The sequence below is a fragment of the Lepidothrix coronata genome, unplaced genomic scaffold (genome assembly GCF_001604755.1).
Source record: "Lepidothrix coronata isolate B3197 unplaced genomic scaffold, Lepidothrix_coronata-1.0 Scaffold52, whole genome shotgun sequence".
NCBI lineage: Eukaryota > Metazoa > Chordata > Aves > Passeriformes > Pipridae > Lepidothrix > Lepidothrix coronata.
The window spans coordinates 1,129,138-1,146,408 of record NW_016690232.1 but is presented as its reverse complement, the minus strand read 5'-3'; the positions used below and the strand labels follow the sequence as shown (position 1 = coordinate 1,146,408).

At 38.4% G+C, this 17,271-nt stretch overlaps 2 protein-coding genes across 3 annotated transcripts in view; one reads left to right on the top strand and one right to left on the bottom strand.

Moving 5' to 3' along the window:
• RGS4 (regulator of G-protein signaling 4) overlaps positions 1–4,614 on the bottom strand; it is a 32,536-nt gene extending 27,922 nt beyond the window's left edge. Inside the window, exon 1 of the mRNA XM_017815719.1 lies at positions 4,485–4,614. The gene's annotated coding sequence lies outside the window, so the exon portion shown is untranslated. The remainder of the gene's footprint in view (positions 1–4,484) is intronic.
• Positions 4,615–7,425: 2,811 nt separating this feature from the next.
• Positions 7,426–17,185, top strand: LOC108497782 (regulator of G-protein signaling 18-like). Of its 2 annotated transcripts, none has more exons than XM_017815716.1 (5): positions 7,426–7,730; positions 8,396–8,497; positions 11,817–11,878; positions 12,954–13,120; positions 15,592–17,185. In XM_017815716.1, the coding sequence occupies exons 1-5, from the start codon at positions 7,612–7,614 to the stop codon at positions 15,844–15,846; spliced, it is 705 nt and encodes a 234-aa protein (XP_017671205.1). In that variant the 5' UTR covers positions 7,426–7,611; the 3' UTR covers positions 15,847–17,185. The 2 variants fall into 2 exon arrangements, with proteins under 2 accessions (XP_017671205.1, XP_017671204.1); XM_017815715.1 differs by having other exon boundaries at positions 11,814–11,878.
• The last annotated feature ends 86 nt before the right edge of the window (positions 17,186–17,271 follow it).

Here is a 17,271-nt window from a genome sequence, read left to right as displayed (position 1 = left end):
GGAAACCCTGACAGGGCAAGCTATGGCCAAACCCCCTCCAGAGAAGAAATAGCATGTGATAATGAAAGGGAGATGGGCAGGAGGGCTGGAAAGAGCCCTGCCCAGGGGGACATACAGGGAACTGCAGTCCTGTGTCCTCTATGGCTGCACCTGAGCCTGTGGCCTGTGCTGGAAATCAAACGCTTAAAAAAACCCCCAAACAACTGACTCCTTTCATCAGAGAAGCACCTGGGCAGAATATTTGCAAAACATCAGACTATTGCCCTGATTGTTTTTAAATCTTTCAAAATGATTGCTCTGTATATTGCTACTGAACCGAGGACCCTCACCAGAGTGAGGTGGAGATGGGAGGGCGGGAGAATGGAAGGTAGCAGCAGCAGAGAGATGAGCACAGCTCTTTTAGATTTGACTGGGGGAAACTTGGGATGTTGATTCCCAAGCAGAGCCGTCCATGCCCTCTTTTTCTGAAGGAGAAAGGACATGTCAGAACTTTTCCAATAGAGGGAGCACCGGGACTGTCGTGGCCACTGTCAGCCATCACTTGAGGTGCCTTATTTTGGTACTGGAAAACCTGGGTGCCCATACATCCATCCTCTGGGGAATATGCATCTACACTGTCAGGACTGGGGTGTAATTTGGTAATCAGAAAGCAAAGATTTTAAACTTGGAGACCATTCTGGGGTTAAAAAAAAAAAAGCCTTACTTAGCCTCCATGACAAGCTCTAAATTTGAATTTGAAAGGCATTTGGGAATCAAGCAAAGCAGTCTGCAGACCTTCCCTAGGCATTACAGAAATGACTTGTGGTCACTGCAAACTGGAATGGAAATTATTTCATACATGCCACACAAACAGGTTTCAGACCAACAGTCTCTGTCCTCAGGCAATTTAGACTGATTGGCAACAAATGAAATGCAAGGTTTGTATTAGATTTGGTGACCACAGCAATATCAAACCTATTACAAGCTTCAAGTTTATCAAATTGACAGTGTAACCCGATAAACGATCACCTGTTTTTACTCAACAGAGAGACTAGAATAGCTTGTTTCCTAGTGTGCATACTGAAAGTGCAAATATCATGTTTCCTCTGTTTTGAGGAAGCTTTTTTGGCAAGCTTTGCAAAATTTATTTTTATGATTCCCATTATTCTGGCCGTGGCAGAGAAGCACAGATGAGAAAGACAGGAACAGCAGATTGGTCCTGATGAGAATCTGGTTTAGATGCTGGTGTGAAAACCAGAGGTCATCAAGGACAGCATCTGCAAAAGCTACAAACTGTACCATCAAACTTGTAATCATGAAGCATGCCATGACTCAGGCTAAAAGCCCAAAAAATTTGAGAAATGGATAGTGCCCAAATGGCAAGGTCTTTTGTCATGAACATAACAGCAAGGGTGACAGTGAGGAATTAATAAAATCCATCCTGCTCCCTAGAGTGCAGAATGAAGAATAAGTCCAATTCTTTATATGATGTTGCTGCTTACATCTGCTGTGTCCCAAAATGGCTCAGTCTTTGCCAGATCACACAGCCTCCAATCCAACACAGCGAATTAATCAGGCAAGATTTCCTTGCACCACTGGAATTAAACACACACACAAGTACTTTTCTGGAGCAAACCTTTGTCTCTACTATGCCTGAACCTTTTCTGAAGGCTGGCTAAGATTCACAGCCCTCAGCATATTACTGTGTTAGGCAATCAGCAAGCTTTTCTTGAGGGTTCCTGCAAATCTGAAGAAAAAATTGGACGGCTGTTTTTGGAAAGCCACTGGTACCCTGGTGCTTGATAACGGAAGGCTTTTGTTGGAAATTCTGCCACAAGCTAAGAGGAAGACAGACTATGACTGGCTGGTGAACACTGACAATGAGTGTCCCTGCCTTGAAGCCAGCTTCCTCATAAGATTGCTAACAGTTTGGGAGTAGGAAAAGAAACTGCTACTGCAAAACTTCCCTAAAAAGTTCCATAGGAAATAAAACTATTCCAACTTACATTTTAGAATACAGCTTTTTTCAATCCTCAAAAAAGACTTGAACCCTCCTGGAAACATTCTCAGTCATTCTGAAGATTTCATACTCACTGAAATGTGATGTGGCATTATTACTAAATTTTGCCTAATTTTAGTGGTGAATTTCTTTGGGTAATTACTGAAGAGAAAAATCAGTGACATGTAGCTTTTATATCTTCAGATGCTTTTGACAGACTTTGAAGATAATATATTTATATATTCATATAGATAGATATTTGCTATATATTTTCAATTTTTTGGGTACCAATTTTTTTGCTGCTCTGATGAGCAATCCACCATACTACTTTGTAAATCCCAGGACTATTTGCATCAGCTGAATCAGGACATCAGAACAATGCACTATCAGGAAGGAGTAACAATGAATAAAACATAATAACATATAAGCTGAAGAAAGTATCATTGCAGAAACCTTAGCTGTGTTTTAAATAGGCAGAATGAGGTGTCCCTGTATCAGTGATGATGCAACCCTGCAGCGTTCATGAGTGATTTTACAGCAGAACCTGAGCTTTTAGACCCTGCCTAACTTCATCCTAAATACTGAAGTGTGACCTTCAAAACTTGTTCTGAGTGCTTTCCCAGCCCGGGGTAGCCATCTGTCCTGCAGAGCTGCTTTTTTGATATGAAGTGCTCCTCACAGCATCCCTAGTTCTGCATTGTGGATGTTTGACAATGCCTGCCCTAGTAGTTCAACCTGGGCTGCAGCATCCCTAGATATTCCTGAATCCCTTATTCATAATTATCCCTAGATAATCCTCAATTTCCTGACTGGAAAAGCAGAGTGAGGGCATGCTTAGCATCACACATGTTGGCTCTGCTTTAACCACTGAGTAGTTCAGTGATAGCAGACTGAGTCCTGATGTAACACAGATTTTATTCCCTTGAGTTTGATTTCATGGCTAATAGTCAGCAGACAAGGAGTCACAGCCCTCTTATGTGATTAAGCAATAATGCCTCCATTCCGTTCTCCCACACCTTTCCCAGAAGGACCAGAAAACGCTCAGCCCAATACTTGATGCTGCTTGCATTGTTGTCTTAGAGTGATAAAATCTTTCTCCTTAAAAAAAAAAAAATTAAAAAATAAAAGCGGGTTGTCATGTGAGGAATCCCTCTGGGTTTCTGTAAGACAGAAATAAATCCAGTAGCACGGAACTCCAGTAGGATATTTCGGGCAGGATTTAGAGAACATTCCTGCCTTTAGCGTTTCCTGTGAATACCACACTAAAATAAACACGTTTTAAAAGATGCATGTGAGTGTTCTAGGTGAGCCCTTCCGGAAGCTGGTTGTTAACAGGCAATTGTCTAATGAGCGCTGATGTCATTGCTCTGCACTTGTGCGAGCTGGTTGTAAACACAGAGTGGTTCAACCGAGGAACCAGCTTCCTGAAGATTAATTGTGACAGTGATGTATGTAATATGTAAATAGAACTAATCAGAGGTGCCGGCCATGTAACCACGGGACAGGCAGGAAATGAACACAGCTGAGAACTTTGCAGACTCACTTTCTTATTCTGACCTCTCCGAAGACATAACAAATGAATTCAGTTTAGCACAGATGTAAACACTTTCCACAGCAGAAGTTCTGATAAAACTACAAAGATTCCCAAGCCTGCACCAAGCCTTGAGTTTGCACCACGGGCTCCTTACAAAGTTCTTTTGAGATCCCTGGCTGACAGACCCCAATGCAAAGTGTTGTGTTCCTGTTGTCAGTAATCCGTATATGAAGCAATGCAACTTTGTTTCCTTCCTTATAAACATCAACAACAAACAGGGTTTTACAATGTGAACTATGTGCAGGTGTTGCAATGCTTCTCTTTCACTAAGTCTGAAGCATCTCATGTGCCAAATTCCTCCACTAGGATGAAACTTTTAAGTGCACGGCTAAACAAATTCACTGAATTAGCAGACTGCAAGATCCTCTGCTTGAGATTTCCAATAAAACTATTTTACTTTTGGAATTGCTTCATAGGCAAAAGATAAACAGAGCAACCACACGTTGGATCATATAATTATTAAACTGTAGGTCCAATTACGGTTTCCAATAAGGAATAAACAACATAAATATTGCGGAGTGCTAAATTGTTAAGAAGTTGGTGAAGAACAGAGTTATTTATTAAAACCAAAGTAATTCAAAACATGTAAGTTTAATTTTCAAATTTTTAAATCCCTTTACATGAAAAAGGAATACAGAAATTCATCTTTTCAGCCCATGCTCTTCTGTGAAGTTTCTTTCCATGCCTATTTCTTCACAGAACGCTAAAGAACCTCTCTTGGTTTTGTTTGTTTGTTTGTTTTTCTTCCCACAAAGATGAATATTGCTTCCCTTCAGCAGAAACCTAACCCAACAAAAGCCATACTGGTAAGATTGTATCTGAATAAGAACAGTGATGGAGCTTGGCTGTGGAGGAACCTGGGCAGTGCCAGAACGTGAGCAGAGACGTGAAGGATGAAAAGTTTACACTTACCTGACAAGCAAGGAAAATAGCTTGGAGACAGATGCAGCAGGATTACTGACAAAGGAGAACTCCCCATTGTGCTCTAGCTCTTTGTGCTGAGCTGAACCGCTCAGTCGGGGCTGCACTTCTATTCAGCTGAACTGAAAGGCTGAGCCTTTCAGTGCCTTCCTTTAAAAAAGAAACAAGACATACTCAGTGTATAGTACAATGCCCCTATTGCTAACAGTATCAGTCAGTATTTCTTTCACAGCAGGCAGCTATTGTGTCTGTAGAAACCAAGCACGACTTGATCATCAGCTGAGACAGGACTTTATAAACAGGTACAGAAGCCAGTGCAGACACTTTTCAACTGAAGAACAGGCCCAAAGGGATCAGGACATCACCTCAAGGAACTTCCTGCACTTTATGATCTATTCAATTTTACTTTTGTGGCACATAAAGATTGTTCTGCAAATACATTTTGTATTCATCTTGACAAATGTATTTATTCTTTTCTACAAGTAATAAATAATTAAGTCAATAATGTTCTCACATTACAGAGATGATCTTGATTTAAGAGCTTAAAAAGTCTTCTTCCCAAAAGATTTGTGGATATATTTCAGTGGTTAGAGAAATGGTTGAGAAGCAGGATGTTTAGTTCCCATCACAAATTTCTTTAGAGATTTCTAGGTCTCTAGTCATGTCATCAACATAATATTCTTGGTCTGCTTTTTCCAGCTTAAAATAACTTATTCGTTTTTCTATATCGTCATCTTGCAGTATCCGAAATGGCCCAGAAGCATTTACAGGGTCATTAATACTGTTGCTATAACTACTGTAGCCTGCAGTGCAAAACAGACATGCTTATTAGCACCAGCACCATCCCTGACAAAACACAGGCTGCCTTGGGTGTAATTTGGCTACTTCATGGCCTAGATTTAATATTAGCTTTATATTAATGGGGAAAAAAATAGGGGAGCGGGGGGTGGGGGTGGGGGAGGAGTGTTTTGTGATTATTCCCTTCCCCTCCCCACTCTTCCAGATTTCCTAATGAATTCTCAGGAGATGCACAGCACACTGCTGCATTTGGGACTGATGCTATTGCCACAGTGTAGTACAGCAATATTTCAAGCACCTGAGGCATAGCACCTGTTGCTTTGGGGTCGCTGAAGAGTGTGTTGGACAGGCCATTCAGATGTTCTCAGGGGAGAGCCCATCACTGGTGGGTGCTGAAAGAGATGACACAGCTGCTCATTCCCACCTATAAGTTACCTGGTACAGTGGCAATTCCACCATAATTCACTTCTGAGTGATGTTCCAAATCTTTCATAAATCAGCTTATATGAATTGCTGAGCCTACAGTTAATGACATTTTTCAGGAACTGAAATCACCAGGTTATAAAATTATGGCAGACAAACATAGACAGCATTATATACACATAACAGGTAAAAAAAGCTCATGTGACTACCACTATTGCAGAAAAGTGACATAAAATCATGCAGTCTATATTTATCTACTTATCAGTAAAAGGCAGAATAAATGATTAAACACAGCTGTGGTTAAAGCCAGTTTAAAATAAGCATGATGTGATATAAAGCCTACTCTGAAACTGAAAATGAAGTTCAAACCGTAACCCTGCTCCTTAAAGGTTCTTGGGTTACAAAAGCAGTTGTTCACTGAGTATTTCCAATTCAGTCTGGTTTTAAAATTTGTATCACACATGTAGCACATGTGAGTTTTATTTCAGTTTTTTTGCTCTAAAAAAAAAATCACGATAGATAACAGCTTCTTTTTCTAGTGTTTCACAAATTTGGAATCCTGGCAGAGTTGTTGTTTTTGGTTTTTTTTGTTTATTTTGAATATTAATATGAATATTAATACCTCCCATCCTCCTTAGCTCTGCAAGCCACAGGAAAGAGGTCAAAGTGGACTCTCATCAGAACTTACCAATGCTGCAGCAGTTCTGTAGAACTCAACAAAATTGTTGGAGGTGATGAGGTCATGTCTTCTCCCCAAGGCTCAATGTCTTACCTGAATAATCAAAATGAGACATTGGCACTAAAAAAAAAAAAAGGAGAACTACTTAATTCTTAATCAATTAACTACTGCATAGTTTTAATCTTTCCCAGCACCTCATTCAGTTAACACTGAGGAGGTTTCTTTAGTAGACTTACTGTCTCTACAACATCTCCAACACAAGTTAAAACCATGAAACTTAATTGACATCAAACTTGTTTGTGAAGAAGTAATTTGTGTTGATCAGCTTACCACATAAATATATTTTTACATTATGGAACTGAATTGAGAATTTTTGGGTTATTTACTATCAAAATAATAATTTAAAAAGTCACATATTTTTGTTCTGAACTAAAGACTTTTTTTTATCCTGACTGTGAGATTGCAAGTAAAAATAAATCCACACATAGAGAAGATATGGAAGGATCTTTTAGTGTACAAACTTGAAATTAAAAGTGGTTATAATTTCTGAAGAATGGTGCAAAAATTAAAATCTCTGCTTGCAAAATACATGATCCACCACAGCTTCATCTGGGTGTTGCAGGAGATGCTGAGAAACCTCGAGTTTCAAGGCAGCATGCTGCAGATAGAACTACTTCTGTGTCCAGCACATGGCACCTGAGCTGTGGAGAGTAGTTTAAGGCCAGATGGAAGCTCTCTAAGAACTTAAGATGATGCTGTACACTGTTGTATGCAATATTATTGTCATTAAAGTTAATTTTAGAGAAACTACACTACACTGTGTACACTTCTTACAGGTGTTTGGGGGCAAATGCTGGTGTCACCCTAAGCCTAGCAGAACATCAGCTCCCAGAAGCAGGCACCCCGGAGCTGCTCTCTGGCTGTGGTTTGTCGGCGTGAGCGACGGACATTTTGCAAAGTTGCAACCTCACTTCCCTAAATGACGAATGTAAAACCAGAACTCTACTTAAAGCGCAGCGTACGTGCAGCTGCAGCGGCAGTGAAGGTGGAGAACCACCTTCTTCCCACCACCTCCCTCTGCAAACTGCACCCTTCCCTACCGGGGGCAGCCCCGGGTGGGCACAGCATGTGAGAGCCCCCCCAGGCACGTCAGCTGCGCCAGGTGCCACCGCTGCAAGGGAGCAAGAGGAACGTTTTCGGAAGCGTTTTTGAAGGAAGATGGAGAACCCCCTTCTTTTATTCCCCCAGCTGAACATTTCTGCTTCAAAGGATAAATCCTATTACAAAGTCATGAAATCGGTGATTAAAGAAGAGCCACACAAAGCAAGCAAACCTGGGTAAGTTTTCGGGTCATGCCGAAACATCTGAGTGTTCTGTCTACATAAAAGTTTCCTCTAACGCAGCTTGTGGGTATGAATTTAGGGCACAGGTAATTTTATTTTTGACGCACATATGAAAACTCATGAACTGCAACTCTGGAAACCGTGTACATAAAATATTAAGTCATTGCAGAAGTGTTTTTTTTTAAGAACAAGAAACAAATCAAATACTGGTCTAAGCAAACCAGGAAAGGGAGGTTGGAAGAAGTTCTGAGAAATGCTGAATATGATTTGGGAAGGTTTCTTTTCAAAAATTTGAAATGACAGGAAGCAATACTTCCTTTTTTCTTTATGAAACATTAAAAGTAGAAGACGCTGAGCCAACTGTTTGCATTCTCTAATGGGAAATTTTGCCCCTTCCTCTTTAAAATAAATTAAAAGCATGCTGAAAACAAAAGGATTTCCATTTCTCTTCGCTTCATATGTGAATTTGTGCTAAGCAGTAAAGAAAAAAATAACTAATGTGAATAATATATGTAGGAGAAGTAACATCAACATTACTGTAAGTGAAAATAGCAGGATCTATGATGCAGAAACAGCGATAATAGTCAAAGGAAATGTTTGAGGGGGAATAAACAACTTTCAAAACGGTTTCTTGAAAAGCTGCTCCAAATCTGTTGTAGAGCTAAGCAGAAGAGAAATAGGCTGAGCCTGCTCCTGCAGAAACCTGAATTCCATGAAAGTGACCATCTTGGTAAACCTGGAAACGTGGCAAAACCAGCAAGGTAAGCATTATAAATGACTGAGCTGATGGGGATTCCTTCCAAGAAGAGCCTGTGTGACTCAGAACATTTCCTGCATCTGTGTGTGATCAGACTCAGCAGAGTAATGCTTTCTAGACCTATTTAATTTGAAAGTTACCAATCTAATCCAAGCATACACACACTATAGAAATATCTGTAGCACATCAAGCTAACTCACCACTAGTATTTTCACACCACTGGTCCCCATAGACTTGGAGATACATTTAAACCTTTACTTATGCCAACAGCCTTTGTCTTAGTCCACTGACTAAGCACCAACTCGGAAATGCAGCTGACAAATTACTGCTTGCAGCAAAATGATACATCGCCCTGCAAAGCAGGTTTTCCAAAGAATTCTGTGTTGTACAGATGCCATATCCATGTTAAATTCTTAATGCATAGTTCCGCAGTAATTGCAGTAGTTGGTTGAATACTCTTCTCTCCAAAATTCATACTGATGCTTATACACTGTGGTAATATTGCCCCTGTTACAATGTTTTCATAAAGATGTGGGGTAAATTCTTGGTTTTATTGACTTCAGCAACAGTTTAGTTTCTGAGTTCAATTGGGTACCAAGATCTGACCAATATATTAAGAATTGCACTTTTAGGTCCTGACTAAGAAGAAGGAACATGTAAAGTAATGCAACTCCATGGCCTAAAAAATTTGCTGCCCCTTTCTTCCCATCAGAGATCATTTCAGAACATTTCAGTGCTTACCATGCTCTTTTGTCTTGATGAACCTTGTTTAAACAGTTCCTATCTTTTGGGCCAAGCTGCCTGCTTTGACCAGAACTGCTTCTTACAAGCCCTTACTAGTTATGAGCACACAGTAGAAATCACATAAAGGCCCAAACTCTCTTTCTAGAACTCATGAAAAAGCAGCTGAGAAGGTGGTATCTAAACACTTGCACCCATGCATCTGGATAACTGGGCAGTTTGTTGCTCACATTTGGAAATATCCCACCCCTCTCAGTTCCAGACATGTAAAACCATGCCAAGATTGCATCTAAAAAGAGGGAGCGCAGCTGCCCTGCAGTCTGTATGCAGACAGTACTCATTACCCAGGGTATTTCATACAAATACACAGCCATTACTGCATTCTTATAATCTGTCTAAAGGCACTTTCAGAGGAACATACAGTAGCAGCAGTAATTCTCTGAAGAATTTCCCCCTTTTAACAGACCATCACTGCCTCAGCCAGCTACCTTTTACCATGTTACTTCAGATAGGTGCCTGACTAACAGATTCATCTGTTCTTGTATAGAAGAGAAACTTGCAGATTTTTGCTGGTCTTTATATACAGATTAGAGAGAAGTGACAATTATTTTTGCCAAAAATGGAAAAAAAAACAAGCAAAAAAGAAAGTGACTCTTTTTCGAATAATAAAGTGAGATAAAATTTTGAGATTTTTTAAGTGATTTACTGAGCTTTCATGATTTCTATTCTTCACAGGGAGTTACTAACACCAGTAGAAAGAGAATTTAATGAAGCACTGAAGATGGACAGTGGGGTGATAGTAGAAACAGCCTGTAATCTGTTAGTTTAAACTAGTTTCTTATATTTAGAAAGTGGCAAAGCTGAACAAATCTTGGTTTCTGTCCATTATTGCACAAACTCATTGCTGTGCCCAGGTTTTGGGGATCTGTGAGGCTACTGGGTTGATGCAGATTCTGAAGGAGAAATGAAGAAACAGAAACTTGCACTAGGAGTTTCCAAACCCAACAAAGAACCTCTACAGCATTCCATGCAGTTGGGGACTGAGTATGTGGTTTGAAGTTATAAGGCTTTATCTTCCACTATGACCAAAATAATTTCTATAGCTATAGGAACCCACAGTTACCAGACTTACCAGTCCACACAGTTCAGAGAACCACACTTTTTGTACTTCTCATAACTAACAAATTCTGTAAGGGAGCGAGGTCTCATTTTCCCTGACTCCAGAATTCCCCTACTTTACTAGCCTATGCTCATTTCTTGGATTTCACTTCTCCAGCATTTGTACCTCTCCTCAGGAACCGTTTTTCTCTCCTCGGTTAAAAATTCCCTTCCTGTAAGCAATGACTTCAGCTAGGAGCCATGTGACACCTATTAAAATAATAATAATAAAAAATTCCTCCTTTTGAGTTTTATGCAAAACGAAGGTCATTACTGGCTTAAATTCCTTCCCAAAGTGATTGGAATTCCCTTTCATCTAAACTTCATGTGCCTACAGGTTTTGCCAAGGGAGCCCAAACTGTGTGAATCAGGCAACAGAACTGCAAAACTCCATGAGGAAGGGAGAAACATATTCCAGAAGTGTTCAGTCCATAAGAAGTTGTTCTAACCAACTAATCACAGACAAGTTGCTTATTGATACTTTCCATGTACTGTGCTTTGTCCTCAAATGAAAATGGTTCTAAATATTAGTATTCAAAAAGCAGTTGATAAAGATTGACTTCACCTTCAGGCGTAGAACTTAAGTCCTAGTCCTAGCACGATACAGCTCACCTCCTGCTTACTACAGTTCTGGTCTACTAAAAATCCAAGTACTGTCCAGATGTGCATTCAGGGTTAGTCTACACAAAACCAAAAAATGATTTCTCCAAAATTGTATATGTGTGAATGGAACGAGGTGGTTTTTTCCTTTCTTCACTCTTCTCTAGGGGAGAGTTTTTGAAATCAAAATGAAATACGTGCATCTTGACATGTTTGATGAAGAATATGAGGAGTTTTATAAATGAGGCACAGTGTCTCAGAGTAACATGACATCTGAAATATGTTTGTGGTAAACAAACCAGACTATGTGTGGTATTAACCTAGAAGGCTAACACCCAAACCATATTGCTACAGCTCTGTCTTCAGGCTGTTGAATTTTCCATATTTCATCAGAAGCAGACTGCGGTAACACAGCCTCAGTGAGGGCATTCAAAACCACACCTCTGCACAAGTATTTCTTAAGTTTCAACAGCTGACAGACTTGGGTCCCTTAGGAGTTTTACAATACCCCATGATCTCAATTCCCTTAAAGATTGGTAGAGCAATGCAAACACCAAAGCAAAAAAAAAAAAAAATCTTTGCTCTGATGTTTTTTTAAAAAGGGTAAAAGAAGTACAACTCTGCAGGAAAAAAATGTCAGAAAAAAAAAATTAAATAAAATGTTTCTGAAGTCCCCAAGAGAATGAGTTCCTTTAGTAATGTGATCTAATCAAAGGCTCTGTGAAACAGTCCTGAGCCATAAGGGTAACTGATAACACATTACACAGCTTCCTAAATACACAGTATACACAATTCTTAAGAATCCCTTTCTGTTTCTTCAGCAGCGTGTCTCCTGAAGAAGCAGTGAAATGGGGAGAATCTTTTGACAAACTGCTTTCTGAGAAAGGTTAGTAGTTTTCTTTCCTCTCCGTGCAGAGTGTTAGGATGGAAAAGTGATGGAAAATGATGGAAAATTGATGGAAAATGATGGAAAATTGATGGAAAATTATAAAATTCAGTTGTTCTCTTAAGTAGACCTGGCAGTTACCTAAATTAGGTATGATGGGTCATTTATAGCAGTGTGTGTTTCTGCTCTCCTCACATGCTTTGGCTATAGTATGCTGTTAACTAGTGAAAATAACTGAAAATAACTTTTGTATTTTATTGAACAAAGTAATATAACAGATGGCAAAGAATTCCTTCAATGAACAGGAGCATCTAATCTGAATATTTCTCAAATATTCCTGATTGCAAGATATGTTCTATGTACTTAAGAAAAGATTTTGTCCCTTCCGATACAATTTGTTTCTAAACCCATGACAGGATCCAAGCTGGCATCCCTATCCTTTGGAAGGGCCTGCTGCTCACATAATTATCAAATGCACATATGTTCCTCCTTTCCTTCTGGAGGGGCACACATGTTTCAGCTACAGTGCTGGACACCATGTGCTTTTCAAATCTGTGTTCTTTGAACAGTTGACTTCAATACAATTGCATGACTTGTGTAAATTTAAGCACACTTGAGAAAGAAAATGTCCTCAGCATAACAACAATAGCATAAAGCAAACTATAAAGATATTGAAAGCCATCCACTTTAAATTGTTACTGGAGAACAGTTTACTTATGAGCAAAGATTCAAATAGTGTTTTGGTCAACCTAAATTGATATTCAGATGGAATAAAATCTGTCACTTCTATTTACATCGACATGTTTTGCTTGCTTCTCTTTCTAAATTTATGAGATCTTGGTAGTGGATTTTTACTGATGTTGAGAATTCTGTAATGGGAGTCACAGCACTCAGGATCATAATGGAAAAAAATACATAAAGGTTTTAAAATAAGTGCAGTTAAGTTAATTATCCATAACATGATATTACTCAAAGGGAGCACAAACTATTTTGCTTCTTTGCACAGATTGTGTGAAAAGAGTAACTGTTTGATAAGGATATATTTTTTAATGCAATTGAACTTTCCCTTCTGTAGCTGGGCTGGATGCCTTTACAAAGTTTCTGAAAACTGAGTTCAGTGAGGAGAACATCGAGTTCTGGATAGCTTGCGAGGATTACAAGAAAAGCAAAACTGCACATGAACTTCTGCCAAAAGCTAAGACCATTTTTGAAACATTCATACAGAAAGATGCTCCAAAGGAGGTAAAGTCTTTCTTCATTCTACACTCTATTTGACACAACTGATGAAATCTGCTTTTAAGACGTGCATGACCAGAAGCAGGTGCAACAATTACTTTATGTAGTCGGTGGCATAAGAAGGATATATAATAAAAATCAAAGCTCTGGAAGGAAATCTGCAGAGATAATTCTCACTGTCTTCCATACTCCTTTCAATACCCCCTTCAAGTTACTATATGAATGTATATATTATATCATAGGAATCATTGATTCCTAGTGATCTTTAAATCTGGGAGATACATATATATATATATACACACACATACACGATGTATATTTAAGAAAAAAAGTGATAGTAAATGTTAAAGTTGCAATAAGATATATCAGCTAGCATTTGTGGAGAAGTATCACCTGTCTTTATTCATAGCTATCTCCAGAACAACAAATTTATTCCCCCCTTCTCTTAAAACACTAATTATCTATTAAATTATTACATAACAGAGATTCAGAAGCTCTTATTTTAAATAAGCTAAAAGAATAAAAGAGATTAGAACAAAATACTAAATTAAATATATCCTTTAAAATAATAACTATGTTTTAAGTATGGACTTGTCTTGATTGACTCCCTCCCCCTTCTCCACCTCCTCCACCTCTAATTGCATATCCTTGTTATGTTACTGTCAGCACAAAAATATGTTGATATGACAGTCCTCACCAACACTAAGGTCTTTTTATAATATTATAACAGTGCAAAAAGTTTTCATATTTACAACTTCTTCATGTTACTGAAGTGTGTTATAAAGGATTCAGAAATGAGCAAGAGGAATATTTTTGCCTTCCCTGAGGAGGAGATGAACAGGTTGGGAGATGATGAATTTTTCAGTGAAATCACAACCAACAGGTCTTTTGGACTTGCAATTTCCTGTAATTCTATTGAGTTTGAGCAGATCAAATATGTCACTTGCCAATGCCTGCATTATTATTTTTTTTTTATTTTCCATAATAACAGAAGTTATACACTAACTGCTGCTTCCCTGTGACGAGGGCAAACAAAGGTGTAATTCTCATTTTAAGAAACTGATTGCAAAATGGTACAATTTCCACCTGTATTTCTCATAGATTACATTTAAGATTCAGGTCTTCTTTTCCCAGGAAATGCCCACTTTCAAAGGCTTGTGTCCCATTTAATTTCTTTCCCTGCTGTGTGCCTTTGGGGTGGACCTTACTTATAAAAAGAACACCCTGAGTCGCTTGAGGCAGAACCTGTTGTTGCCAATTGATCAGTCCCTGGGCAGTTATGGTCAGGTAACAACTGCTCATACTCAAAGTATGAGCAGGAGGAAAGCTTAAGGAGTGGACAGGGTATGGAAGCTGTACTTTGACTCACAATAACCAAGCAATTTCTTTGTGTGTCATACTTTAATTTGCTGCAGGTAGGTGGGTGCTGGGTTCACCTTAAGCACTTGGCTTTGGTCAGACTTCCTCCTTGGGTTGAGCTGAGCAGCTGAGACCAGCCAACAGCACCTCATTTCAGACCACACAGCTCAGGAGTTTGCACCTTTTCTTTAACTTCTTGTCCACAGAACTCTTTTACACAAAAATTTCTGAGCATACAGTTCAATGGGTTCATAAAAATCTTAGATGAGAGGACCATTCTATCATCACTAATTACCCTTCAGTTTTTAGATCTAAACTACTTGTTTTAACTAGTTGTATGGAAATGACAGGTGTCTCTTAGTGAGGAAAAGAAAACATATTATAGAACTCACTTTTTGACTAAATCAACAATTTTTTTAATATATGCTACCTTATTTTTGAAAATAACATTTTAAATCAGTGCCTGACACTTTAATAAAATTCTCATACCAAATAAACATTTCCCAGGATGAATGCAACAGCACATGGAATAAATAATAATTTTTATATGCTTTCCAACATAAAGCTCCAGAGACCCATTTAAATATTTTTTTTCATTTTATTAGAATTTTCTCACCTTCCTACTACACATCTACTGCTACTTCCTACTCTCACCTTCCTACAGCACTACTGTACTGGTTTCTACACAGAAACACGAAATTTTAAATATTCACTAACACAGTCTCATTAGACAAAACACAGTCTCATTAGACAAAGGATTCTACATGAAACCTACATGAGAATGGAGGGAGTTCTGTATTAGTTTGGCTTTGCAAAGCCCGAGGGCTGCAATTGTACAAAGATCACTATTAGAAAGTCGCTTTTAGTCAAGCATCAGACCTTATCTTCTATTTTACCTGTTTTGCTTTGCACCAGTCACACAGCTTTGAAGACTTTCTGACAGCCATTTCTGAACATGAATATACTGATTCTGGGGTGCCTACATCCTGTTGTGTTGGGGATTCAAGGTCTCCTTATCAGAAAAGTTTTTCACCAATGTACAATGTCATTGCTATGAATGATAACTCAGGAAATGCGAGAATGCACATTAAAGAAATACACTTTTCCTCGTTTTCCAGGTGAATTTGGACTTTCACACCAAAGAAGCCACAAGTCAGAATATTCACCAGCCCCTCATCACCACCTTTGACACAGCACAGAACACAGTCTACAGGCTGATGGAGCAAGACAGCTACCCACGGTTCCTGAGATCTGATCCTTATTTAAATTTGGTTAAAGGGAGAAATCCCAGTCGTCCTACCCTTAGGAGGCGGTCACGGTCTTTTACTGTCAATGATTTTCAAGGTGTACGCCCAGACTTTACTGTTTGGTAACAAGAAACCTCTGCCCTCATAACATCTAGCTACTGCAGCTACCTGTATGTGTTTTAAAATCCAAATCCTTAGCAGGTGTAAATAAGTGGCAAAGCAAAGTTAAATGCACCTACACCAGGTCAGAGTTCTGTAGTAGATGATTAATCTCATTTTCATAGAGAAGTAGGCAACATATTGGCAAGTCATATAATGTAAAGTTTTTATACAGTACTTTTTTTAAACTCAAGCAAAAGCTGTGATCATATTTGGAGGAAAAAATTGAATTTCCTGCATAAAAATGCGGCATAAAATGCCATTTGATAATATCCAACTTTTATCCTGGGCCTGTATCATTTAGGCCAGAGTTTCATCACAGTTAGCATGTATATACATGGTCTTTGCACATATTTATGTTTCTGCCATATTTCCTACACTAAGGACAGAGAATTTGTGGTATTTTCTCATGCTGTAAAACACACGGGAACATTATTAGGTATAATGCAAAGTTCCATGAATTTTAACTACAGACACTGCATAATTATTATGTAGCTATCGCCTATTTTAAGGGTAACATAAAAATACATATTTAATTTTTTGAGGGTACATTTTGTACTTTTTTCTTATTACATGTGTCTGTTCTCTGTATTTAAGTTATGCTGTATAGATTAGCTTTGGCATCAAATACTCGTATTCTAATTTTGAGCAGCAAAAAAAGAGCCAAGAATGTTATTTTAACACAATGTGTGTCATTAAATATCAGGTCATGTCTATGTAGATATATATATATATAGTATTACTACTTTTATTTATAAATAGTCATGGTATGCCAACTTTGTTACTACACTTTGTTCTAAATTTTCTCTGTCTTTCATTTTGCAAGTGTATCTGAAAACTAACATCTCTTGCACTCAGGTAGAATAATTTTCAGTTCTATTGGTCATTAATATACTCTCTATACTTTATAGCAGAGGAAGGAGAAATCTCCATTTTTATTTCCTTACTATTGAAATCACATATATTTTTCATACTCAGCACACACAGTTATCCTGTCCTTCTCTTTCAGAATTGATGCAGACATACCTTGAAGCATGGGGCGGTTCTTAAAAGCTTAAATATTGGTTCAGTTTAGCAAGGGGCTGCAGGATTTATTTGTAACCATGGCTTCTATTTTCAGTTGCTTCACATGGAATTTAAGCTTTCTCCCTTTTGTTCTCCTTTCTGTAAATGGTGAAAGAGAAGAGATGAAGTTCCTAAGGATGGGACTTTTATGTTCATTGCTAATTTGGAGTGTATATGAACTGCTTGATCTGAGGGTTTCTGTGTCTGCTTTACTAACTTTCAATAAATCAGATCTACTTAAGGAGTTGTCAGGATTCGGTTTATCATTAGTACATTGATGAGAAAGGTATGAAGATTTCACTTAAATTTCAATACTAGCTGTAATCA

Bases quoted from the DNA above. Each gene is read 5' to 3' on its own strand.
- LOC108497782 (XM_017815715.1), top strand. From the start codon at position 7,612: ATGGAGAACCCCCTTCTTTTATTCCCCCAGCTGAACATTTCTGCTTCA. The intron at 7,731-8,395 runs GTAAGTTTTCGG...AATCTGTTGTAG, and splicing joins CACAAAGCAAGCAAACCTGG to AGCTAAGCAGAAGAGAAATA. The intron at 8,498-11,813 runs GTAAGCATTATA...CTGTTTCTTCAG, and splicing joins AACGTGGCAAAACCAGCAAG to CAGCGTGTCTCCTGAAGAAG.